At 37.8% G+C, this 27,803-nt stretch overlaps 1 protein-coding gene across 5 annotated transcripts in view; it reads left to right on the forward strand.

Annotated features, from left to right (window-relative positions):
* NPNT (nephronectin) overlaps positions 1-27,803 on the forward strand; it is a 54,087-nt gene that overhangs the window by 322 nt on the left and 25,962 nt on the right. For 2 of the 5 annotated variants that reach the window (XM_026078346.1, XM_026078350.1), the window contains exons 2-6: positions 1,003-1,103; positions 17,550-17,642; positions 20,441-20,533; positions 25,913-26,032; positions 26,858-26,977. In XM_026078346.1, coding sequence (XP_025934131.1) covers positions 1,003-1,103; positions 17,550-17,642; positions 20,441-20,533; positions 25,913-26,032; positions 26,858-26,977 — 527 coding nt within the window. Of the gene's footprint in view, positions 1-1,002; positions 1,104-9,141; positions 9,193-17,549; positions 17,643-20,440; positions 20,534-25,912; positions 26,033-26,857; positions 26,978-27,803 lie in introns of all 5 variants that reach the window. The other 3 variants (XM_026078349.1, XM_026078351.1, XM_026078347.1) reach the window with 2 other exon arrangements.

Below are 27,803 nucleotides of genomic sequence, written 5' to 3' on the forward strand. Positions count from 1 at the left end.
GGGGGGGGGTTGTATTGCTCGGTAGTATAAATACGTTCTCGCGTATAAAAAGTTTATTGCCGTAGCAGGACTGCCTTCTATAAAAATTAAAAATGAAGTGCTTCGTGTGTTACAAAAATAAAATTAGTTTATTGATGCCCCGCGGCACTTGAAACATAATGCGATGAAGATTGCAGCTCAAGTTTTAACATGAAACAAGATGGGAATGAATGCTTGGAGAGCGTGTGCCTGATGAATAACGCTCAGCTGGGTCAGGTGTAGTGGGCTGCCTTAGTGCAAGCTGGGGAGTGCTTCGTGTGCACCGTAAGAAAATGAACGGGCTTTAAATGAAATGGTGTAGTGCGTGTATGAGTCAGCTGACATAATCCCCTCTCCACAAATTTCTTTTTAGAATTTGTTCAGATAGGGTGTTTATTTTACCTTGTTGTTTAAAAAACAACAACAACATTGTTTTGTGGCATTACTTTGTGATGTTTCAGACTGCAGTATCTGTTTTCTTTAGGACAAGGGAACAATACAGTTCTTCTTTTGTATTGGTATCCTGTCTAACAGTATAGGAAGTTTTCGTTCTGATTTTTTCCTTTAATGTTTCAGTGAGAAAACTTGGCCATATATCGTGAAATAAATGAGTGCTGAAACTTTATGATGATGGTTTATTGCACATTATAAATTCTGTGTTTCAGACTTCTGAAATCACTCAACGCCAACCTGAGAGTGGCAGTAGTGAGCACATTGCAAAGTATGTCAGTTATTTCAGCTTTAAAAGGTCATTCTAATGATCTTTTTCCCTCTTCCCCTGTAGTCATGTACATTTTCTGAGCTAAACGCTGTATTAATGACAGAACTATTATACTCAGCAGCTATTTTTTACCCAAAAAAGGGTATGTGTCTCCATGCTGGAGAGGTTTTTTTGCTGTTTTTTGTCTTTGTTTTTCTTAATGTAGAATAGTTTTAGCTACTTTCAAAATGTTTCACCAAACTTCTTTGAATTGTTTTGTTCAGGTGGCCCAGACAAATAATCTCCTCCACAGGATTGTGTCGGTTTGGAAGCAGAATCGACTGCTGCTGGGGCTGGGCCCGTTTATCTTGGGGGCAATGCCAACGTGAGTATCACTGCTGCTGGGGCTTCTAGTCACTCACAGAAAAGGCTTGCACACACCTAGTTATATCTTTCATATATTCACACACATTCTTACATTGCAGGGCTTAGGCTTTTGCACGTGTGAGTCTGACTTACTTAAAAGGACGTCGTCAGGTTAAAATTCAATCTGTTATTAACAGTACTATAAATGGTTGCAACTGAATAAGGTAAAATTTGGTTAAGGCAATGAGAATTTGTTAATTTGTTTTGTTTCCACTTTGTTTCATGGCCTGGTGTAATAGCCTGACATAATACTGCAGTGTGTAATGTTACAGGCACTGCAGGGCAGGAATATTTATGTCTGAGAAGGAAACCCAGATTGTTGACATTTCATTTAAAAAGTCAATGGAAATATTTCAATTGGTATTAAGCTCAAACATTCTTTCAGTAACCCCAAACTAAGGGTATAAATGAGCCTGACAGCATCCTTTTATTGAGTCACACATCAAGAGAAACTTCTCTGAGATTCTCGCATCTTTTTAGAGTTTTTGATATAATTGCAGGATAATCAAATAGGTAGGTCTTCATCATTAACTACATCTTCATTCTGTGCTGGCAGCTAGCATTGTGTAGAAGTTATGTTTGTTAGGAGTGTCATACCTCAGCCTCTTAAAATTACAGACTTTGTTCTTGGAAACCATTGCTCATGTGCTTAACAGTACATACATGAGTGATTTCCTGTAAGTTTTTTCAGGAACGAACCTATAATTACTGGTTCTCAGCATTTTGATTTAGATGCAAGTGTCTGCAAACTAGATTTTTTTTTGCTAAGCTGTTTTTAAAGTAAAATAGGTATTAAATACTGTTAGTTGCTTAGTCTGCAAAACAGTGAATGTAGACAAGAGAGAGAGATAGCATTGGAGATGCAACTGTAGACTCTAAGCAAAGGTTTTGTTCAAATCTGTAAACAGCAAGACTGGCTCTCAAGTTTGTTAAAAGCACACAATGTTCAGTAGGTATATAAAATGACTGATATATATATAGAGAGAGAGAGCGAGAGAGAGAGAAAATGAATATATATATGTAGAGAGAGAGAGAATGAGAATGAAAATACTTCTAGAACATAATATCCCCGGTACTGTTTTTAGTTTCAGAGTTCTCAGGTTGGTATCTCTTAGCCCATACCATGAATCATTTTAATTTTAGGGCTGTTGTTCATAACAGAAACAGTCATTTCCCTGAGATGAATGTTTGTAGAGAAGGAAGGAGGATGTGAAGTATGTTGATTGAGGCCATTCCAGGGGTGATAGAATCTATGTCTATCTTTCATAACACAGTTTTGCTTGAAAATCTTTGAGCATTTAAATGTTTAAGACTACAAAGACTCTAACTGGCAAACATCACTAATTTGCGCTGTGAAAAATGTTCTTATTTTGTTTCTTTTCTTAGTCAAGTTGTCTCCTGTGTTCTGACTGTAAGTTTCAGCTCACTGATAGCATTTAGACTGAAGTCAATTGCAGTTATATCTGTCTTTTGATTTCTCGCTACTACCAAGTTTGTTTTGGGTTTGCAGTTTGCCAAGTTTATAGTCTGGGCAGATGATAATAGCATAAAGTGAAATTAGCAAAAGATGCATAACTGAAAGTTGAAAACAAGATGAAAACAATAATAATCAAAAAGTAAAAGCTCTTTTTAGTCTTTGAATTTTGTCAATGAAGCCATTTGGAGTGACTTAGCCACTTTTTTCACATTCCATAAGCATTCTTTTTTAAGACAAAAGTTAGGTAAATTCTCATCTCCTCCCACTGCATTTAAGTTCATTTTTCACAGATTTGTTTTCCATTCACTTTTCTGAAAAGTGCAGAGATGGGGTTTATGTGATCATCTCTAGTATTTAGGACCAGAGTTTCAAAGCAGTGCAATTCGCACTGCATTCTCAGTACTTTTTTTTTTTTTTTTTTTTCCAATTTTCCATACTTGGGTGCTGAGAATTTCTGAGTATCTGGTTTCCAAGATTCTTGGACATTTGAGTGAAGACCTTTTTAAAAATTTAGCAGCTCATCCTATTTTTGAAATTGGAGCCAAAGCATTTTTAGAAAAATAAAGCAAGAAAATCTGCCCCAGCTGCCCCAGTTGTGCGTGGTGAAAATTCCAGCATATCGTATAGTAGGAGATTACATTTAATGAGAGTGAATCTTACTAGTGCTGGCAGCCAAACAGCAAATCTGTAGTCAACTCTCCACCTTGGGAATGTGACCTTCAGTATGAAGGATTAACCTGGCACAGAAGGCAGCATTCCTGGCCTCAAAGGAGATCTTGAGTGTTTTACTGTACAAAGGGATATCACTGAAAATTTTCTGAAAATCCAAGTACACAGTTGTKTTTCCTGCTCTCTATGGCAAAAGACAGACCTCTTAGTCCTGTCCCTGCAATGGATGGCACATATACAGGCCAGGCTTTCCTTACTAAATGAGTGTTTTCTTTGCCATTTCTAGAATAAGTTATATTTATGCAGTGAAAACAAGTATAGAGTCAAAATTAAAAATGAGTAGTGAGACCCAATTTACAAATGAGTCCGAAAAGGGGCTGTAAATATTCAGGCAACAAGACCGCCCTGAGCTCTGTATTAACAGACTGCAACTGCTATACTCTAAGTAGTTTAAACTATCCTTGCTATGTCTGTGAGTGCTCCAGCACTTTTGGACTCTCCTGTTTAGTCATGCGTAATTTACTGTGAATGTACTGATCACCTCTGAATTTAGCTTACTGAGAACAAACGTGAGGTGCTGTGAACCAGCAAGTAGCAAGAATATAGACTCAGATACATGACAGAGTTGCCCCAGTTTACAGAGTTACTACATGTCTTCTGAACCATGGTGAGCCATGAACAAGTGATTGCAAACACACTCAGACACATTTCCTGCTGTCCAGCTGGGCTGTGCTGGCTGCTCTCCAAACACGGGTGGACGTGCCTCCTGCCCAAAGCTATTGAGAAGGAAATGTGTTAGCTTAAACCARCTGTATGGTTTAAGGTAATGGTTTAACTGCAAAGGAGAATTAAGCGGGTACTTGCCAGCTCTACCAGGGTAGGAATGTCACTCAGCTGACAAGTGGTAACTCATTAAGCCATGGTAACGTAATTCTCACAGTCATCCATCCATAATCTGTTGCAAATGGAAACTGGACTGGGTTAGCTAAACTTGCTTTTGTGAAGTGCAGAGTAATTAATTTTATGTCACTTTGACTCAGTAACGTAGGAGTGTATATATAGCATAACCATGCTTACTGCTGCTTAGTAACATAAGTCAGCATAACTCAGCTGTCTTTTTCACTCGTATAGATGTGTAGGAAGAAGTTCAGTTCAGGCCTCTTCTTTAATTTACACTTTTCCTTTGAAACATCATCTGTCTCCTGTTAATAAATTACAGCAATATAGACTTGTACATGTGAGGAGGTGTAAGTAGGTCTGCTTTCCGAAGCCTTCAGCTTTAACATTTCAGCTGGTGGAAGTATGCTCTCTGCTGTGTCATAAAATTGCCCTCCCGAATGCTCTTCTCAATTCCAGAAAATGCATTGAGAAGGTGTCCCTCCCAGCAATTTTGAAGCAGGTTGGAATTTTTATTTCCTAACATGTTATGAACACTAAAGTGAGATCCAGGTTTAGGCAGCTAAATCCATTTTGAGAATGATATAAATATAGCCATATTTTCAAAGGTGCTAAACAAATTTAACTGCAAATAAATACATTGGCATTTCTAAGTCATTGTAAACTGAAAATCCAGCCATTCTTATTTAGTGGCCTAATCTCGATTTAGAATGGTGGATCGATTCCATCACTAATATGACCAAGTAGCCTTTCTCAGGTTTATATAAACTAGGTTTATTGGTGTGTAAAAAGGCTAATTTGGAAGCAGCAGAAATTTTGTTTAAGCAGCAGGTCTTAGTTCACATGAAGTGACATCATCATCAGTAGAGCTGATTCTCCACACTGATGAACTCACAGGATTGGGGCTTTAAAGTTAGATGTTGCTAAATTTCCCAGTTGAAATTAGTCCAAAAATCCCATATTGTTGCCCTGTCTGTGGAATTTACTTGTGTTTTAACAACAGTAAGTGGGAGTAATCACCCAAAAGCCTACTTCTGTGAAAAAAGCTATGCTAATAAAAGTGCCTGATGAGAGATTTGTAAAAATTAGGGCTATTGTTTTGGATTTTTATGCATTATTGCTGTGCACACAGCAAAATTATAGAGCAAATATCCACACTATGCTTTTAATTCATAAATTTCTCTTGCATTGTTAGGCACTGTATCTGGGGTACTGGGAGTGTTTTCCTGACCCAGTACCCATTCTGTGCGTTTTAAAGTATACAGATGGGTAAGGCAAAACTGAGTTGGGGCATGCATCATTTCATAGATCTCACACAGGTGCACTTTTTCAGGCACTAGCAGAGAAACTTTGCCTTGGAAAGTTAATTCAGCCTTTTTTTAATGTGTTGTTTAGCAATAATGTCTGAGGTAAGAGAATTCCCAGCAGAGGTAGGGCTGGAGCTCAGTTCTTTGTGAACTAGGTGAGAAATGACAACTCCAGGGTATAAAACAGTTGTTCGGTGTGTCCATTCCTGTATTGTAGCTCTAGTCTAGGACACCAAATGAGAGCTCTTCCAGCTGAAGCCCATCTCATCCCCTTAAAGAAATGTCTGTGAGAATATTCTATAAGGATGACTGTCTCCCTAAACCTTTCTCAAGGAAAGGATAATCCAGGCCTTGTCCAAGTGTCTCTGCTAGGCCAGAGGTAGGCCAAACCACGTGCAAGTTCGTGGAACTATTGCTGACTGACACCAGCTGAGAAACTAGCGTACAGAAATCAACTGTGATGAATATATACGCACATGTTAAGCTCTGCAAACTGGTTAGCCTATCAGAAAACTAAAATACAGGATAAGAAAAGCATTGATTTCATGCAGAGACTTATATGTTCTGTGATGTTCTTTAATCTTCTGTATGAAAGCAGAAATTCTTCCTTTTACCTTCCAACAGGCTATGCTAGGGGTTATTTGAAAAATACTATTTCTTGCTTTGTGGACATATTTGCCCATATTCCATCTGGGTTCCTGGAATGTCTTTCTTAGAACTAGTGGTCTCTCAGCCTTTCTTCTGGCTAGCTTACAAATATCTTTTCACGAACAAAATACACCTGCTTTGTACTTGGCTGCATGTCTGTTTGTAACTCATTTGTATGCTAGTTATACACAGTCAAGCTACACTAAAGATGTAGGCTGCCTTTTGCTTTGAAATTTCAGCTGCAGTTTAACAGCCAGGAACTAAACTCATTTTATTATAGAAGAGTTGGTAGCAAGAGATACTACTTTAATGTAGATTTAAAAGGTTAAGCTACATTTTTTTTTTAAAGAAGGGCAATAAAAATCTGCTTGAATTTTCATTCTGAATTACAGTTTGGACAACTCCTTTGCTAGAGGCAATGGCAGCAATAGTTCATTTTGCTGCATTCACGTGTACAAAATAGAAGGTTGGATCTGCGGCTTCTATAAATTGATGCTGACCTACTGTCAGATCCTCTGTTGGCATGAGTCTGCTTGACTGTGAAAGTCAGCAGGGGTCTGCCTATTTCAGCACTCTTGAGAGTCTGTCCAGTGGACAGAAAGTTAGATCAACAAGAGATGTCTAACAGGAATAAAATCCCGCYGGATTTTATAAGTAGTGATGTTACTAGATTACTTCACTCATCTAAATGTTGAATTCTCCTTAAATGATAGCAAAGTCTATAAGGTATATCCTGAGAAGGGATTAAGAAGATGAGTGTGCATTTTTAGCGTGTCTGTGTGTGGTAACTCAGTCTTGTTATTTCCCCATGCTGAGGTTTCTGAGTGTTCTACCTAAGAAACAAAACCAGAATAGGTCAACAAAGTAGTTTCCCACCATCTTACAGTAAAATCATGACAAATTAGTTTTTAAAAGTATAGGGACAGAGCAATCAAGAAATTATGCGGTACAGTAGAACATTAGTAAAAGTATAAATGAAATCACTTTACACCTCGTCTTCGTATTGCATCAGTAAAAAATGTTAATCGAAGGCTGTCTGGTTAGGATTTAGACTTAGCCAAACTGAGTAAAATGCATACTATTTCAGGAGGTTCTTAGATGACCTGCAAGAGAGAGGGGGCTTGTACAAACTGACATAGCAGATGCAGGCATAACCAAATGCTTTGCTGGAAATTGTGCATGCTGCTGCCTTCTTACAACAGCTGTGAAGAAACTCGCAGTCTGTGCTGCTGCTCCTGTCCTCATAAGCTTAAAGACTGTGTATCTGTGCTATGTAATCTATTTGCAGATATGCAAGGTGGTGGGAGGGGGGAGGGGATGGTTGTGCTCTCATTGATGCCTAGAAGGAGATTTTATATAACCAACAGTAATGTTCATGGGAGTTTAGCCATATAAATCATTTCTCATACGTCAATGGGAGAAGAGGCTTTGTGTTGCTTAGGACTTCTATTCCTTGCACATAACAATGCTTTAAATGGATATGGCAATTCTGTATAGTCCAAGATGCACAAATCTTTAGCGAAATAAAACCATGATTTTGTCAATAATGAGCCATGAAAATACTGGCTTCCAGGAGTTTGGCCCGTTGGTGGAAGCCTCCTTAAAGTCGGTAATAGTTTTGCTAGTAAATTTGCGGTTCCAAGAATAGAGCCTATGTGAATGTATTGTGTTGACAATGTTAATGAATATTGATATGCAGCATACCTGGCTGTTAAGAAATGACARATATCTTTGTGCGTTTTCATGTATTCTTCTAAGAAAAGACATTTTATACAGAATTGCAATACCGCTTTWATATTGCCATGCAAGAAAGAAAATGAGGTTTTGCTATTTTTATTCAGTTACCTTTTTTCAATTCCAAAGTGTTACAGTTTTAAAGCAGCTATGAAAATATGACTTTACTATGTTAAAGATACAGTATCCTTCCCACTCCCCCGTTTTACCCCTCCTGAACATCATATGTAAGAGAATAGTTTTGCAGTCCAGTTTTTCCCATGAAAATCTTACCAGTAACATGGTCTGACCGTTTACAACTGTAGCATATTCGTACTTGGAGCTTCTCTCAAAGCCCAGCAGCAACATGGGGAGCCTCCCTCCAGTGGGCTTTTGGAACAGCCACTAAGGGACTTACCAGTTGAAATCAGTTTTAACTAGAATAAGTTGCAATCAAAGCAAACCCTTAAGTGTTGGTCACATAATACTTAAAATACGAAGAAGTGCTGTTGCTGAAGTCCCAGTCTTTTATAATAAGGTTATGTAGCTTAACAGTCTGTGCTTCATTTTATAGGCAAATAAATTGATTTAATATGAGCCCAAAACATAGATCTGTGTTTGCATCTTGTTTTACTTTCATAGTGTATTTAGTTTCATGTGCTAGTAAGAGCTGAAAAGGTCTCTAAGCATTAGTTTTAATTTAGATGACATTCAAAATTTAAACATTATAAAAATGACCATTAAATTTATATGCCAGCATCTCTACTGGTTGCAGATGTTCAGGTAGTTAACAATGCATATCATTTTAATTACCCTCAAATTAGCATCCAGATGCTACCATTTATGTTTGCTTTATAGAGATGCATCATTAAAAATATATATATTTAAATGAAAGGATACTGTCTCTTTAAGAAAAGCTTTTCTGTTCTGTTGATGGAAACATTGAACTTAAACCATGAAACAGGAGAAATTTTACAACTATGTACCCATATGAAACATGACAAAGTAGCGCCTTAGTTGATTGAATAAGAATAGCATCACGTCATTATATTTAATTACTCTTATGTATCAGAACATGTTTGTTAAATCTCATAAAGAAATACTGATGTGAAGTATTTCTGTTTTAAAATGTGTACCAGAATTTTTTTTATTTCAGAAAAGCTCTGAATGTTGAATGTGTGTAAGTCTCCAGGAATGTAACAAGTTGATAAAAACCCCAGCCAAGTCCATCCTCCTTACAGGAAAAAAAAAGCTGGAATTTCTTTTTTTGGATATTTGTTTTGCAGCTTTCTACGTCTTAAGGCAGAGAATAGCCAGCCTAAGGTGCCAGCCCAAAGGTTAGCTGAACATATTTCTTGAAATAATTTTGGCAAGATTATGGCTTGGAGTTATGGCCTCTAAGTCGTAAGTTTACTTGAAAGCTATAATACATGACAAGAAGATGTTCTTTTTTTTTTTTTTTTAATTATCTGGTTTGGGGAAGATGGGGGAGGAAATTTACGGGGCTGTTCTATTCCATTCACCTATCTAATGAAAGATACATGCTTATCATCTAAAATATTGCACTTTTCCCTTTTTCTTTTCCTTTGTCTTTTTTTTTCCCCCTCGAGCCTCAAGAAATATTTTTCCTTCCTGCAAATTGTTTATGCTGCCAGCATCACATTTACAAGCTGACAGACCTAAGAGGCCTGATTTTGATTTAAAGGTATTGAATCATGGGCAGTGGGAGATTCGTTTGGGATAGCTGAAGCACTTACTGCCCCCAGTTGTCTGCTTTGCACCTCTACTACAGCTTGTCATTCCAACAACAGGGAAACTTTACAGCCCCTGATCTACAGCAGTGTATAATTTGGCATATTAAAGTGCGATGAAATCAACACCAGTTTATATTAGTGTTCAGGGTTATAGTCTGGTGTTGCTTAGGAATCGATACGTCTTGTTTAGTTATCCCTGTGCTGAGAACACTGGTCTTCAGAAGGGGAGCAAAGCAATCAGCTGTTCAGCTGTGCATTAAATTCAACTTTGTCACTGTGATGCAGAATTTATTTCACTGAAGCCAGTGGGTATTATATGTTGTAAAGAAGATAGTAATAGGGCCCAATTTCTGTTCTGTCACCACACCTAGTGACACTCATGCTAGTCTGCTTCTACCAGCTGGAATTCAGTAGACACACAGAACGATGCAGGTAGCAAACATGCTTTTGAGATGATGAAGCTCCCTTCTTTAAGTGATTATCATGAACCACTCAAAGTGCAGGTATGAAAAACTTGACAAAACATGAAGTATTTCKTGCTTTTCCAGAGAAGAATTCTAATTCTGCATATTTGTTGGATGAATTTGTCACTGATTTTTAAAAAGAGTGTTTAAGTGCATAAGCATCTGATTACCTTTCACTGACTTCATTAAATCCTATTGATTTCAGTGTTACCTGAGCTTATGTTTAAAGTTGTGCGTGCTTTAAAGAGTTGTTCTGTCTGAATAGCAAGGCATTCTTGAACCGGGATCTGGATTTGCATATGCAGTTTAGGAACACATTTGGCAGCAGTTGTAGACAAGCAAAGAATTCACTGCAATGAATAGCCCCCCGCTTGCCATTTATCATGTTAATGTGCTATTACCACATTCATATGTGCAGATTTAGTAACTGATTTACCCAGGCAAATGTGGTGGTTGTGCATGTAAAATTAGGAGCTGGTTACTTAATGGTACTGTATATTTTAGGTGGAAGCTTATGCATGCACTTTAACATTTGTTATCATGAATGCTCATTTCTGCAAAAAGGCTCAGTCACTAGACAGTACCATTTTATCTGATGATATTATCGGTCTTTAGCTACAGAAGTTGGTCAAGGACATTTGTCTTTCAAAAATAAAGTAAGGAATGTTTTGCATATCAAATTATCTGAAGATTAATACCCAGTTGCCCTAATCAGGCTTACTGAAGTCTACAGAGATGATGTGACTTCCGGTACACTTATTTTGGAAGCAAAGTTGTTTTTTCACAAGTAATTCTGTAATGTGAGTTATAGGTATGGCATGCTTTTACCACCTACTGATTACTGTGTGGTAGGTTCACTTTATGGATTATCTTGCATTTGTATGTGATTGAGAAAAAAAGAAGTATTTATCTTTGAAAGATATGCAGTGATTTATTTTGCGAGTTAGCTAGTACCTTGGAGAATTTCTAGATAAAAATAATTGTGAATAAGGCAGATTTTTGTTATTTTACTGAGTGTGTTGTTATGACATATTGTTACTTAACATCTGTAGAATTGCTAGATATATATGGAAGTAGGCAGGTATTTCAAAGCCAAGTTGGCTTTGTGGAGAAGAGGTATAGAACTTGAGGTTATGGTTTGTTAGGCTGCAGGAGAAAGGGAGACTGAGGTGAAAGAGGCAGCATAAAAGACAGCCTGCTTCACCAGCGAGCAAGTCTAGATAATAAAGTTGGCACTGCAGTGTAAAAGGATCCAGTAAAGGTTTGTGAAGCTGAATAATATGTAATAGTCTCTGTGCTGATGCATAAATTACTTCCTGCATTTGGGCAAACTGAATTTTAAAGAGCTGTGATTTAGGGACAGAATAAATGAGTGGCTATATGTTACTTAGGAAGAGRGGATGGAAGCAAAGCCATTTGGGTGGACAGTCAGCACAGTTTGTTTCAGATGCAGGTGTTCTTGTGGATATTTTTAGACTTCAGAGAGGTGAAAATAGAAGTTCAAGGGCAGGTTGAACATCTGCAGTCTGTCATTTTGAGGCAGATTTGAGTGAGGAATGCAGAAAGAGCAACTAAAGACTTTGAGGGCAGCTTTTTTCAGTGAAACCCTCTTCTGGACATAATATAAGCAGGTACATGGAATAAGAAATAACTTTATTAAGAAATAGAAATTGAGAGAAGCGACAAAACAAAGAAAAAGATGCAAGGTTTGGGTATGTCCTCAAAGAATTATGCTTAAGGCTGAGTTGATCGAAGACATAGCTAGAAATGTTGGAGAACCAAATAAGAATTATAATAGTAGAAATACTTCACTAGAAAGCTGTGGAATTTCTGTCATTGGCCACAAATGAAAAAGAGCAGTTAGGTGCACAGGCAGTGCAGCCATCTAGTTAGGACTCCACTAAACAGTGCGTGGTAATCAAGCAATAGATCATTAAGGTTAAAATTTTAGATGGGAATAGAGGCCCTCAGAAGGTAGGCAGTTTAGCACAGTGGAACTGAGAAAAAACAGAGGGGGGCTTCCAGAGTCATTCTGAGGGGACTATGTGCAGGGAGAAAATACCCATGAAATAGAGGGGGGGAACCCAACCCATTGTAGACCCATAATGAATTGATTGAATGTGTTTTTCGTTTCTTGAATTTATGCAGCAATTAAACAACAATAATTCAGGATGATTTAGTCGTGCTTAGGCAGCATCAGCTGTTAGTAGTGGCAGGATGGGTGGCTTTTAGCTTTTACACAAGCTTAACACATGCTGACAGTGTATGCATTTTACCACAACTTCTTTCTCCCACACTTGAAAATACCTGAACCCAAACCACTCTCTCTCTCTCATGTTTCAATTCCCTGTATTATTTTTACAGGAAATTTAATTTGTCCTGAAATTTAAGTGAAACTTAAAATGTGGTATTTATCATCTTATTTTGGGGGAAAAGCATGTTCTTGCCAATCTTTTAAAATAAGTACTCTGTTACATTTATGGCCAAATAAAAGGCTGTAGGATACCTCCTTAAGCTTCACTGAAGTCAATGGGAATTAAGAGAGAGAGCAATCTCTGCATCTGGCCCAGAATAATGATTTAAAATAAGCAGACAGGAATGAATGATCATGAGATCAGTGTTTATTTTCTGATATCTCTTGAATGAACTGGGCATCAAGTGAAATGGAAAGCTTAGCTGTAGTTTATTTTATGGCCTAGATAAATAAGCAACAGTTGACTAATTAGCAAGATAGCTGGGCTTAGAATTTCCTTGTCTCTCTCTAAATCCACTTCACTGTACTATGAGGATGCCGGTTTCAGTGCTTTCAGAAAGGAGTCCTGGGAGAAATCATAGCTTTTTGTTGAGGTTAATACAACGGTAAATAAGCAATCTTCTGTTTAGTGGCCAGCTAGTCTATAGAACAAGTGTACTTAGGTGCTCTTAACTTTTGTTTAAAAAAAATTACGCTTATAAAGAGTAGAAAGTTTGTTTCTTTTTGGCAACTTTCCCAGACTCTTGGCTTTTGAACTTCATTGTCTTAAGACAATGTCATAAGTCTGTAAGAGTGTGACTTTCTCAGCCTGGTGTCACTCTGCAATATCTACATTTTTTCCTTGTTTAGTAAGGAAATGAGTGTTGCATAGCAGTTTAAAGTTTAAAGTGCACAGACTAGGCTTATTTCAGTCATTTTTAAACAGTCGTTGTAAATTCGAGTTGTTCTGAGGGAAATGATATTCCATTTGTTTTATTGTGGTTGGTTGTGGGGGAATTTTTTATTTTCAGGATGCAGAGAATATTAGTTGGGAGACATTTTCTGTCACTGCTTATGAGTCTAATTGTATTAAGAAGTGAATGCACTCAGTGTATCCGTGTGTGAGCAGGAGTGTTTGGAATTTTGTAAGAATAGAAGTTGAGTGGAAAATTAAAAGAAAAAACCCACTGAAATCAACACATGAAATTTAACCCTCACCACACAGTCTAGAGACATACCCAACAACTGAAATAACTGCCTGCTATTAAAAGAAAGGCTGAAAGTCAGGCTCAGGTTTATTTTTATACCCAGATCTCCTTGTTGACCTTACTCACATGGAACCCTTTAGAAGTCAGGAGTGTATCTTTACTGCCACTTAGGTTCTGCACCTCTTTTGCCTGTTGATTATCCACACGGCGTGTGTTAGGTCACTCCTGGAGCTGCAGTGTGCAGTGAATCTACTAGTCCCTTTGGCAAGGAAAGTCAGCTGAGAAGAAAGGATTATTTGCATCCGAGAGACAACAGAATGCGAGCTAGGCCACCTCTCTGGGCCTGGTGGAGGTGCAGTGGAAAAGGCAGTATCGATGTAGCCAGTGGAATCCAAGCCACGTGCACAGACTTGGCTGAATGTGGCCTATTTCTTAAAAATCCTGAGCACCGTACAAATCTTCATTAAAATTAATAGGAAGACATACCTATTGCTCGGTGAGCGTGGCTTGGTTCCTGATAGGAAATGATATAATATGTGTTTGTAGTGTTGGCAGAATTACAGTGTTGGCAGAATTACAGATGTTGTGAAGCTCACTGCTAAATGCTTCTCTTTTTTATATATTAATTCTCAGTCATAACACTGTATTGAATTTCAGCTGTTATGTATAAATAAGATACAGAATATTTAAGTAGCTGAGATACACAGACTATATTCTAATAAACATTTTTTTTTTCCAAGGATGGTGTTTGGCAGCAAACATGGATTTCCAAATACCCATTTAAYGTGCAAAATGTCATTTTATATTGTCTTTGACTTTATGAGCTGTGGTTTGCTAGAAAACTTTCATGGAAAGTTTATAAATCATAATAGCAGGGATTCTTAAGCAGTAGACTTTTGAGGCACTGAAATCTCCTTCACTTGAGACTTTTGAAAATGGGCAAAAGACACATCTATCATGCAATTTAAGTGCACTTAATTATTTCTTGGGACTTGGGAGACAGTCTAAAATTAAGACTTACCTTTCTCCTATCCATTAGCTGTATGCCATACAAGACACCAAATGACCGCAGATGTACTATAGGGCTAAACTGGTTGAGATGTATTGGACTAGATCATTTCTTGAGGATCCCTGAGTTCCTATTGTTGGATGTGATAACATAGCCTGCATTCCCTGTTTTTTATCTGTAGACAGTTCCATGTCATTTGTTTTAAACTGTTTATTTCCTGATGCTAATATATAATTTTTGTTATAGTACAGTATCTGACCTACTAGGTTGACTGACAGAATTAAAGCAAGCTTGCAAATAAACACATCTCGTTTCTAATGACGAAGTTATTGGATTTTCTGAATTAGAGGAAAAATTTCCATTACTAAATTGTATAAGCCTTTTCATCTTCAAGTCTTAGATCTGTTTTCTCCATCTGAGCTGCTCCTAATTTACACTCACCATAAGTAAGGGGGGGGGGCAAGACTTTACTGTCAGCTACCCTAAGTTGCCCTAGGTCCAGTTGTGGAACTGTAACACTTCATACTAGCTGATCCCATGGCTCTTTGGTTTTTTTTTTTAATGTTATTATTATCTAGCTGTATCCTGCTTCTCAGTATGGATTTTCTTTAACAGGCAGCTGAAATTTCATGGAAACTTTCACAAACATATTWGTAGCCATTTTTGTTTCTACTGTGGTTTGGATCACATCTTTTTCTTTCTCCCGTATTCAAAGTCATGAAGTTGGGTCAATCGTCTTTATTTTGCCATCATCAACCCCAAGTTGGAGTTGGGCCTATGAAGATAAGAGTCACAGTGTATAATGAGGTCTTATGTAACAAAGATCTTTTTTTCTGTTTGTGACCATAGTGATTAAAAAAGAGGAGGTAGTCATTTTCAAGTAGAATGCTCTGGAAGTTTTTCATGAGGCATCAGCTGCTTTTCAATCGAATCTGTCCAAGCATTGCTCAAGGGCATATTTTTTGAAACATTCTTTTTAGTAGTCGAAGCAGCCCCTTCCCCTAACTATTTAAATGAAAGATGTTTCTGTGATTCTGCATACTCTTTCTTTGTTTCTGGGCAATGTTTATAGGGAAAACATCTTGCATTAACTAAAAACACCTGTCTATGTTGCCTTTTAAAATATCCCTTAAGAAAGATTTAGGAAAGAAACTGCACCAGCTTGTAAGGAAAAGCCATCAAGAGCAGTGCCATGCATTAAAAACAAGGTCTCATATTCTCAGGGAGTRTCACTGGCCATATACATACAATGTATGTACATATACATATAGAAAGATGTCCTGATAGTAGAGGGCAAACTCAGTCCTAAAACTTAAATGGCGCAAACTCTTTCTATGCTATAGTCCCTTCTGTGGATGCAGTTGTGGGAATTGCCAATTCTGGATTCTTTGAATCTTACGGAAAAGGTTTTAGAACATCCAAGAGGCATTTGCATATTTCTTTCACAACCAGAAGAAAAACTAATCTCTTGTTTGGATTTTAATTTTGTTTACTTCAACCCTGTAGAACAGCTTGGGCTAGAATGCAGGCTACATTTGTGAGTGCCTTCTGACAGATTTCTGTTAAATTAGATCCTTAATACATCCAATGTTATGATATAGACTGCTGTCAGATTAATTAAAATTACATCTGGATCTAGTTAGTTACTTCAAAAATTCCAAATGATACCATTATTTTACAAGATGAACTTAAAGCAGGGATAAGTAATAAATCCTAACTGTGGGGTATTCAAGTTATGCCACTCTCTGGTTTCTCTCTAGTTTGTGTCTGTCTTGCTTAAACAGTAAGATCACCAGCATTTTATATCTGCATTTTGTCATATATCATGATAAGCATCATTTTAGAGCATAGTAAATATTTCAGTTTTCCAGTAGGCTAAAATAATATGTCTAGTAATAGGAAGACACTATAATAAAAATACTTGGCAATGTCTGTTTAAAATTGTTTCAGCTGTGAAATGTTTTCCAGAGTTGTGCAGGATTCTTAGCACTCTGAAAATATTCCTGTTAGCTAATCATAGGTCAGTAGGAATAAATTCTTGAACTTATATTTCTTCAAAAGCAATGTTGGTTTTATTATTAAACTTTTGGACTTGGAATTATGTTTCTTCAAAAGCAATTTTTTTATTATTGAAGTTTTAAAAGCTTGTTTTATGCATTTTACTTGTGTTTGAAGTAAAAGAGGCACCAAAAATGACTTTATAACTATTATTTCTTGGAGTTCTGTATTTATGCTCCAAGTGGGGAATTACAAATTACTTGGCAAGTTTGATTCTGAAAGCAGAATAGAACATCACATTCTTCAACTATATTTGTACAGCAATTTTGATGATATATGCTTGAAATGTTCTGAATAGAAGTGACTTGGATGCATGCAGTGATAAAGTAGCGTATTGCAGTGTTGCTTTTGCTTTTACCCACTCCTTTTTTCCACCAAAGGAAAAAATAAATGTCATTCCCATGCCAGAATCCCAAGACCTGAAAAGGGATAGATTCAGTCAAAACATTTCTTAATGGGGGATAAAAAATATCATTGTCCTAAGAAGTCGTAGAGGAAATCGGTGAATAGTAGGAGCTGTGTTGCTGCTTATCAGTGATTGAACTATGACTTTGTTCATTTGTTAACTCTGGCATTGATGTACACATTTCCTATAGAGCTAGGGCATATTCCAGGTATACCAAACTTAATGAYGTGAATCATAGTACATATATACATAGAGTTAGAGAAGGCCTGGTGTCTGCTTGCTGGTCAGGTACTAAAAGTGTTTAATATCCCAGAGACAGCAGTGTACTATTATACAGAAATAGAATACTAATGGATGGCTCATTCTTTCCATGTGTATTGGGGTGGTGGCTATCTTTGAAAGCGTACCTGTGGCTTGAACAGTGGTATTTGATACATTTATTGATGCTTAAGGGAGGAACATAAATGGTACGATGTGTTAGGTTGTTGTCATTCATTTGAAAGTAGTGTGCCATCAGCCATGATGGGAACAGAAGAGTAATGAGGTTTTTTTCCRTTTGCAGCTATATGCCAGCCAGGATGCAAACATGGTGAATGCATTGGACCAAACAAGTGTAAGTGCCATCCAGGATAYGCTGGAAAAACCTGCAACCAAGGTAAATCCAAGAAAGAGAACTCCTTCATGAGATCACAGAAATACTTTGGAACTCAAAAAGAAGTGCTAATTGTGTCTTGCCTAGGAACGTTAATTTTCTTCTTACATTGCTAATTGTTCACAAGTGTGTAGTATTCATCACAAGGTTGCGTATGTTTCCTGCGGTCATAGGTAATGAACTCAAATACCAGGTSTTTTCCTGCTGCAGCTATTCTGATATTGAGATTTAATTTGTAGGAAAAATAACATCTCCAGGGGAATGATACAGGGAAAACATTTGCTTTCATTCGGAAGAAGTCAGTGGGATTACTGTGAAGTATGTATTTACATGCTTTCCTGAATCTGGATTAAATAATTTAAATCTTGAGGTTAGGATTGCTATTTCATAGCAGAGTAACAATTCTCAGGTTTGGGTAGTGAAATAATATATGTTTAATTAGAAACAATTTAATCCCTGCATTCTTCTTTYTGTGTTTCTAATGCTGAATGAATTAGCTAGCAAAAACTTGTAATGTGTAATTAGAAGTTGGAAAGATGAAGTGTTCTCTTACTGTGGTATAAAGAACATATAATATAAAACAGTACTATAATACAGAACTCATGAGCTTTCGATGCCTAAGACATGTTCACATATAGAGATGTCTCATTAAGGCTGTTTTCTTTTCCAGTTGTCCCAGCATACAGAAAAGGTTTGTAAATGTTTTCTGAGAATGCTGAGGAAGTATGGTAGACAAATCTGCCAAAGTTAGAGCTAAGCTGCTGTCCAGAAATGTATTCTCTGATGTTTCCTAACCTTCTTTTGATGCATTGATTTTGAAGTGAATTATTTTCTTTAAAATATATAAATATTTATTTTCAGATTTACTAATCCATCCCAAACTGATGTGGAAATAAATGTGCTTTTCAGTTTTGTTTTAAGTCTCACTTACTCTGTCATCTCTCAAGTTATTATCCTATCTCCTTCTCCCTTCACTCTGGGCTGACATGGATAGGATGTTATGACTGTCTTATTCTATGCCTGTTTTGGTCAGTCTGGAATTTTTCTAGGAAATAGTGCAGTGAACTAATGATTGTTTTACACATATGTAAGTTTTATTTATATATAAATAAATACACATATACACACACACACACACACATATACACACACACACACACATACACACACACACACACATACACACACACACACACACACATACACACACACACACACACACATACACATATATATAACTTTAATAATATCAAATATATTCTGTGCAAATTGCTGGAGACTGCAGTGTCTTGAGTGAAATAAATCACTTTCCAAGAAGTGCTAAAGAAGGAAAACGCACATGGTAGAAAAYGATTAAAGGCAGCCTTTTAGGCAGTATTGACCAAATGTTCTTGTGTGGTATCAGTGACAAAGGTGCCATGGCAGATGTGCATGAGATGCATGCTGACTGTAGTGGCCAAAATGTACATCAGTTTGGGTGACTACAGCTGTATCTATGCTACCTTATATGCTGAGACCCTAGAGCTGTTCCTGGGGTCAGGCTATGCACCCTTGCCACATGCTAATGCCACATGAGGATGAGACCTGAATGTTCATAGTTCATGTGGAGCCCTACTTGTGCTGGAAGGAAATCCAAATATATGGTTGGGGAGAGAGCCACAGCATGGTCCAGCCATCCCTGATCTGGAGTACTGGGTGCATTAGATCTGTAGGGCATCCCATGAAGCACACTTACCATACAGGATAAACGCAGCCTATATTATATCTTGATATATAGCAGCTGTCCTGTTCAGTACATGGGAGATCTTCCCTGCTTCTGTTCTAGAATAATCATTAGTAATAACAGAAAGTAATGGTGCTGGCAAAAGAGCTATTGGAGTCCCCTTGCAGAGGTGGAAGTCTTTCTGGGCTGCGTGAATGGTACTGGGCTGTAAAGTATGCTCAGATTTGGGATGAAAGGCATTCTGTGAGTGCAAGTGCTGATAAACAGGCTTTACATSTCAGCTGTTCATGGACCTTGTGGATCAAACCATATTCCACAGATCAAGCCAAGACAGCAACCCAGCCTCTCAGCTGAATTGTCAAAATTCAACTGTGTGATGATGCCCGAATGTTAGTCCTTTTCCAGGGGCACTGTAGTGGCAGTGGCAATCTAGACCTTGCTTTAGGTCACTCACAGAAAGTAGGATTAGCTGATACTCTCTTACTGTTTTACTAGCATCAGCAACTAAATTGCAATGGCTTTGCACAGGAGGTAACCATGTGCTCTCCCAAATGCATTCAAATCACAGTAGTGATTTAGTGTTTCCCTTCTAGCTTTTTGAGCGCAAGTTTACAGCTGTAACCAGTAAAAAAAAAAAAAAAAAAATTGCTGAGCATTCTGAAAGAAAATACTCTTTGCCAGCTCTCTAATTCATAGTGGTCATAATGGAACTTAAAATTCTTTCAAAATGTGTTCATCAGAAAATTGATACTTGCTCTTCAATAAAATCCATGTTCACTGACAAATACAAATAGTTGAAAACTTACAGTTTTTGCTAGTTGTYTAAAGTGTATGCAGGTTGCTTTCTGTGGCTGGGAAAGGTTGCCTTCACATAAAAGAATATCTGGCATCTCTCCTGTAACTTGTTATCTTGTTACCTGCTTGTTCCAGGAGCATCTTGTAAAAGTTTACCTCTTTCTCTTTTTGCAGGGCAGTTCTTGTCAGCACCTGATTTTTTTCTTTTTTGATGATAAAGTAATGTGTATTAGAAAGATTTGGTCATTTTGTTTTTATTATGCCTTCTTCCCATCCTGTAAAGATGAGCAACTGTATACAAGCCTACCTGGTCAGAGCAGTGAACCCCTTCTTTTGCGCCCCCTGAATCATCACGCAACAAATGCACCTTCAAGGGGTGAGATGGTCCTTTATTTCAGGTGGCTTCACGGCTTGAGACAATAATGCAGAGTCTTGCAAAGGGGTTGGAGGCTAGTGGCCTGATGGCTGCAATGAGAAAGCTGAGCCTGCAGTGTCGTTGGCGTGCAGAGCAAATAACTGTTGTATTTCCTTGATACTGTGTGCTTGTGTTCTGAAAAGGCTTGACACTCCACAAAACTTACTGTTGTATCTTGCTATTATTTCTTTGCTCTTCTTCCAGGACTTGCATTGCTTTTTACTTATTTCTAAGTTCCTTTCTAAACTGAGCAATGGAAATTGCTTATCAGGTCAGATAAAGACAAAACTGTAATTGACACAAAGCTGAAAGTTGAAGAAAATGAGGATTGCTGACTTATGAATCTGGCAGCTGTTGATTTATCAGACCTAAGTACTGTAAAGAAAATTCATAGGGTGATACAAATCTGCTCCATAAACAGGTTTAATGTGGTTGTGTGATGATACTCTCTGAGAACGAAAGCTGATCTATTTTGTATAGCGTGGGTGGTAACAGCTTAATCTTTAACTTGGTTTCTGGTCAGTGGCTTTCTATTACCTCAGTCTGAGTAAATTTGATGTTGAATATTTGACTTCTACGTTGCTTGATCCAAGTTAGTAGGCAAAAAAATAGGCTGGAGTCTTCTGTGGAAGCTAATCAAAGAAAACAGCACGGTGTACTGCATCATTCTCGGAAAGACGCTCTCCAGTGTTAGGTGCACACAGACATCAGGCATTACCCAAGATCCCCTGTGGTCCCACGCAGTTGTCAAAGAAGTCACATCCAGATTTGCCAGCATAGCGCTGTTGTCCTTTCCTTGCATTCATGTTTTCATTGCTTTTCTTTTAAAATAAAACACTTGTGCTCAGCAGCCTGCGCTTATGTTACAGACCTGCTTTCCTTAGTGCCTAAAGCTTTCAGCCTGCTTTTATATATGATACTGTCTTACGTTATTTTGAAGTTAAGAATGCTCATTTTGCATTAACTGTGTAATTGTAGGCAACTTTTGAGTTTAAGTGATTGAGCAGTGAAATTAGCAGTTTCAGAATAGTGAATGGATATTTGTTAAATTCTTAATAGTGCTATGCTTTATAACTGAAGTTCCAATGTAAGGTTTTAAGTCACTAGAAGGAATGATGATGCTCTATTACAAAGAAAAAGGATGTAAAAGTGTTATTTTCATTACCCTTTGAGTTCATACTCTTTAGCTTTTTTTTTTTTTTTGAGGAAACTTCCACTGTTTTCTTTTTTCCTCTTTTGATGCATAGACATTTATACTGAGATCTCTTTATAGATATTGTTTGAAATATGCAATTGATATCTTTGGGTAAGTAGCCTGACCTTTTTTGAACCAACATGTGTTCAAGAGTTATGTTGCTATAGCTGACTTGTTAACTGCTAACATTAGCTTGAACCTGTTCTTGAAAAACCAGGCCTTACTTAAAGAACAAAAAGCACCCATCTGAAGCAGATACAGTATATTAATAGCAGGATGGTTTCAGTGCTCCCCTAGTCCATGTGCAGCACATCCGGACTCTTCTGAGGGAAGCACGCTGTTACAGATTATGGGAGTGTGGAGGTAGATAAAGAGAGCTGTCAGCATATTCATGCAGGGCTTTATGAAGAACCCGTAAGACTTGCCAGTAATCGCACAATGTGCCTCCTAGGAAATGGAGTGTTGCTTGCAGTGTGGTTGCTGAGTATGTGCCTGTCTGTGCTGATGAAAACAAGAATCAGAAAAGCTGCATTTAGGGGAAAATAAAATAAGACGGGCTGAGCTGTGTGCTTTAACATATCTAACCTTTTTGGAGGCTGGCTTTGCTTTTAAGCAGCCAAGGTATTGCTAATCCTTGTTTTCCTAAACAGTAGCATTCATTCTGACTCCGTAAGGTTAAAAACAGCTCATGTCAAAGGCAAAAGTGAAAACGCGTGGCACRTGAGTTGTACATTTAAATGGAGCTGTGCTAATAGCCCGTTTCTGATGCCTTGTGACCTTAGCTTTCTGTTATGTCAGCCYGGAGAAAAAAAATTGACTGTTGAAAGACACAGGCATTTTACTCACAGCATGTTTTTTAAGATTTGAATCAGAGGAGTCAAAAACTGATGTGACAGTATTTATTCACAGGCAGAAACAGAATAAAGTGAATACAGTAGAAGTAACTAAATGTAGTCAAAATTCACCARAGTGTGTGGTGTGATATACTAATGCAGTTCATTGCACCTGCTTTTTAAGAGGTTATTCTCAGTGTATGTTCCTAATAGCCACCTATTCATCAACACCAAAGCTTTCGTTTCTGTACTAAAAATACTTTGTACCAAATGGTGGTGTAGTATTCAGTGTTCTGTGGAAGAATCCAATTATTTAAGGGTGATAATGTAATCTACGCTTTATACAGGATGGAAAGTTTTAAACTGAGAACAGCCATAAATCATTATGTTATTCAACTTTGGATCTGTGGTAGTAGCTCCAGAAATAAGCGAAAGAGTTCTTCTTAAGGGTCATGTTTTTAGGAGCATCTAAACTTATGTGAAGTGCAATGGGATGTAAGCACTAGAGGATCATACAGGCACTAATAAAATCCTGCCCTAACAGCTTAAATTCAGTATTACTGCTCCTTAATCTGGCCCTGCTTCTAATTATTTTATATGCAACCGTTATGCATTTATTTTGTAAAGTGATGGGGTTTGTACAAAGCAGGAAAAAATTAGATATTTTAGACTTAAAATAAGAACCTTTCTTTCTCTTTAAATTCAAAGTTATTATTGCCTGTGAATCTCAAAATAGTCCTTAGTTTGGGCTCAGTGAAGATACTTTTATGAATTGTAAGTAAACTCTAACAAAATTGTTGAATTTAACAATGACTTTTATTTATTTAACAAAGGTTTTGAATGTGTCACTACTCTGTTAGTGCAGTTGTAATGTCTGTCAGGAACTGTGTAATTTTAATGAGTTTCACAAAAGAAAGAAAAAAAAAGTAGTTTTTTTTTATTCCCCCTAGAGAAGTTTGCCTTCCAAAATGCACATCTCTCACATGTTTATTATTGAGAATTTTTAAGTAAACTCTTTTATGTAAAGGTTTTCACATTCAAAACTTACCCTCCCACTCCAGGAGCATCATCTGCTGCTCTTCCATTTGACCTATGCTTGTATTCTATCAATAGTCATCACTCCTGACTGAAGATACTGAGTTCACAGTAGAAAATGTACATCTCTCCTACTGATGTTTCTCTCAAATACAGCATGTTTACTCTTACAATTTTGGCATTGGTGGCTGCTGGGAGAAGTTAGTATGTTCTCCTAGCAGCTTCGGAAATGTCTTCAAACTCCTGGAGAGTGGGAGTGAGAAGGTATGGAGAAGGGACGCTCCTTCTGAAATGCACGTTCTGCAGGAAGCGTGTAGAGAAGGCCATCGGCCTCTGTACTCAGAGCTCGTTGTTTGTAAGCCACAGTTTCAGCCCTTCCCCTTTTTGGCAACCTTTTCTGACCAACGTTACTCACCTGGTCTTCCTCACCTCTCTAGGACCTAAGCAAACCCTCCAGGCTAGAAAATTCTTGGTCAGCCTTATGCAGGATTAAAGCAAAAATTGTATCCCTTCCTACTGCCCTCTCCCAACACAAGAAGCAGGAAGTATTCTTATCCCTAAACCTGCTGTATGTCCCGAAGTCTTGGAAAACAAAATAAAAAAACTTTGCATTGGTCAGTGAGGGGAAGGGCTGTGGGAAAGGCCTGCATAATGCTGGCCCTTCATTGTCTCCAGCAGGGTGAAAATAAAGTAGCTCAGAAAACCATAGATTGTTTGGAGCTCTCGGGAGCTGCAGTGGCGTAACAGAATGCTTATTACAAGTACAAGCAAAATCCTTGTGACTGGTTTGGAATTACATTGGTGTCTTGGAGCGCGATTTATTTTGCTCCCGATTGCCCTACATTGTGTCAGYCCTAATGAAAGGGGAAATACTTGCAACTTTTAGACTAGCAGTTAAAAGTATTGTCCTGGAAAAAGAAGGATGGAGAACGTTGCCCTTCAAAACTAAATGATTACAGTGTTTCAAGATGAATTTAAATTCCAAATACTAGGAATTTGGAGAATTCTGTGTTTAACTTCCTAAAACCAGTGTTCTCTCTGACTTCCTCTTTGTAGTGAATGCAACTTTTTTCTCTCCATTTCAACATAGACTGTTGTTAAGATTGCTATCTATAGTGCATAAAGTAATTAATGAATTACTGACATGATTCTAACTGGAGGTACATTTGTCTTCCTGTTTTAATGTCTCTAATCTCTAATCTTTCACATCTAGCCTATAAAAAGGATGCATCTCCCTCTCAGCCAGCATTTTATATAGCAGGTATTATGTTCATGTGCCTACTAACTGCTAGGAGCCAAGGCTTACCTTTCTAGGACGTTGGTTAGGGAGTGGTGGCTCTTTGAAAAGTTCCTGGAAATAACAGTCACTCTTTTACTGTAACAAAACTCCAGATGGCATTGTGCAATGTTAGAAATGAGGGTTAGTAATTCAGTTGTAAAACTACCCGCTGACAGGATTTGTGAATAGATTTATTATTTTCAACTTTATTATTGTCATCTTTACTGCATAACTACAGCAAATGACTATGGTCAGTAACAGATTATTCTCGTTTACCCAGATAAAATCAACGTGCATTCTTGGAAGGGAATTCTGAAGGAATTCTTGAATCAGTCTTTACTTCTTGTTAGAAGCCTTGTCTACTAATGTGAAAATTGTGGGCTGAGTATTTTCGGTTTAAGTGATGAATTCTGTGTGTATTAAACTGTAAATCTGAAATACTAGCCTTCATGGGTAGTCCTTGACAAATATCACTGATGTCAGGTACTTTTTTCAGTATTGTCTAGCTGGTAAGGAGCACATTTTTTCCACTAGACTGTTTTCAATGGGTCAGCATCAGCTTTCCTGCCTTCCTCTGCCACTAATTTTGAAGCGTGGTCTTTGACAGTGTTTGCAGCAGTGATGTGTGCTTTGCCTCTCCTAGTCTAGTGTTCTGGTTGATCGTGGTCATAGGGTGATGTGGATAGCAGCAAGATGTGAGCAGTCTGAAGTCATGTATTCCCTAATGAAACTTCTACTAGTACATAATTTAATGCTAATATTGTTATTTCTGAAAGGGATATCTATGATACTTATAGAAGAAAATACTCCACTTGGCAGAAGGACTGAATAGGACTTCATGCAGGATGTTCTGGACACTTGCTGATGAGCTGGACTGTATATAAAAAGCAAATTGCCATATTTTTCTTCTTTCTTCAGGAACTCTTAACTGCTAGCATTTTCACAAATACTTTGTATATTTCTTTTCCCACCCCCTTCCCTCGTACCCTTCTTTTCAGATCTAAATGAGTGTGGACTAAAACCCCGGCCATGCAAACATCGATGCATGAATACCTACGGCAGCTACAAGTGCTACTGTCTGAATGGCTACATGCTCATGCCAGATGGAACGTGCTCTAGTATGTCAAGGCTTGTTGCTTTCTTTTTTCAAACCTCCCCTTCAGTTATCCCTGTGTTACTGCTCAGGGTTCCCAGGGAAACTTGTATGAAATGAAGATGAGTCCCAAAGTAAAAGTAAATCCTGCTGGAAATCAGGCAGTTGCACAAAATGAGCTTCTTTGTTCTAATGAAATTAGGCTAAACCAAACAAGAGCAAATATTTTGATTTTATTAGTTCTATTACTAGCTTCCCCAGAAACATTCTCCAGCGCTGTAAATCACTGTTAATTGGCCTTCAGGGACAAGGGCTTGCAGTTTTCACAGCAGCAAGACACCTGCAGTTCTGCAGTGCTATGTCTATATAAATGTAAAGTCATTAGAGCTGCAGATGTTGATTGTTTGGTATAAAACTGTACTGTGATCTTTCTGGAGATCAGGTTACTCTCTCTCCTGTAAAAGTGGATATTTTGAGTGTCTGGACAGAGAGAAGGAGAGAGAAATGACCTTTATTAAAGGTGCTATTTTAAAATGGTAGTACTGCCTTGGGGGGTTTATAGCACATACTGGGATTTATTTTCCTCATGGGGACTGAGGATTGCATTTCATAACACAACTTGCTACAATTGTCTTCCCCCCCCCCCCCATAAATGAAATTCATGGAAAGAAAAAATTTACTGCATGTGGACTTGCCATTCAAAGGCCTGAATGGACACCTATAAAATTCAACAAGCATTTTCCCACTGTTTTTTATTATAATTGAACTATCTTAATTCTCCAAAGATCTTGGTGATTTTCTGGTATGAATCAGGGTCTTCGTCTGAGTATGTGCATTTATTTTTCTGTAGATGCCCTTACTTGTTCAATGGCAAACTGTCAGTATGGCTGTGATGTACTGAAAGGGGAAATACGCTGCCGCTGTCCTTCTCCAGGATTGCAGCTAGGGCCTGATGGGAGGACCTGCGTAGGTAAGTGATAAGATGCAGATTTCTTTTTCTTCCCCAGAAATGTTTTCATCCTTACACTGGACACAGTTCAAGAGAGTTTATCAGGTGTATTTAGAATGCATTGTACATGCAGTGTAAAAACATTATTGGAATGAGGTTTGGGGTGTTGCTCAGCTATTCTCAAATGGTGTAAGTCAGAGATCCCTAATGTTTTCTTCCAGTCCCACAAGTTTTGTTGACTGTCTGCTTGAAGTCTGCACAGGCTGCTTGGCATCAAAGCTTTTGGCCCTTATCACTCCCTCCTGTTACTGGCTAATTTTAAAGTATTGCTAACAGGGGCTCCAAAGTACTTGTCTGTATCAAAAAAGGATGGAGAGGGCAGCTTTCTCTCATACACTTAGAAAGCAGGGTGGTGCCTTGGTTCAGGGAATGCAGGGATAATTTATACAAATTGCTGAGATTAGATTGGGGCAGAGTGAAGGTCTGTGCACACTCCCAATATTAATGAGATTTAGACTCCTGTCTCTCTTAGGTATCTTTGAAAACCCCAAGTTAAAATAAACTCAGAAATTCAGACAGCATAAAAGTGGAATATTTTATTCTCACCATCTTGAATGTGGTTAAGGAGCTCCTGGTTAATCAGACTATATTGTGCCACACATTACTATGGTATGAAGAACAGCATGACGTGTGATTTCATTAGTCATTAACTATACATCCTGAGTGGATACGATGCTCCAGTGATTTTATTATTGGTACCTTATTCAGAGCTACAGTTCTATAACCTGTAGGAATTGTGCATACTTGCACTGAAAGAATTTAAGAGAGTGTGGATGACTCTAATCAT

Source organism: Apteryx rowi, unplaced genomic scaffold, assembly GCF_003343035.1.
Source record: "Apteryx rowi isolate R43461 unplaced genomic scaffold, aptRow1 scaffold_48, whole genome shotgun sequence".
Lineage (NCBI taxonomy): Eukaryota > Metazoa > Chordata > Aves > Apterygiformes > Apterygidae > Apteryx > Apteryx rowi.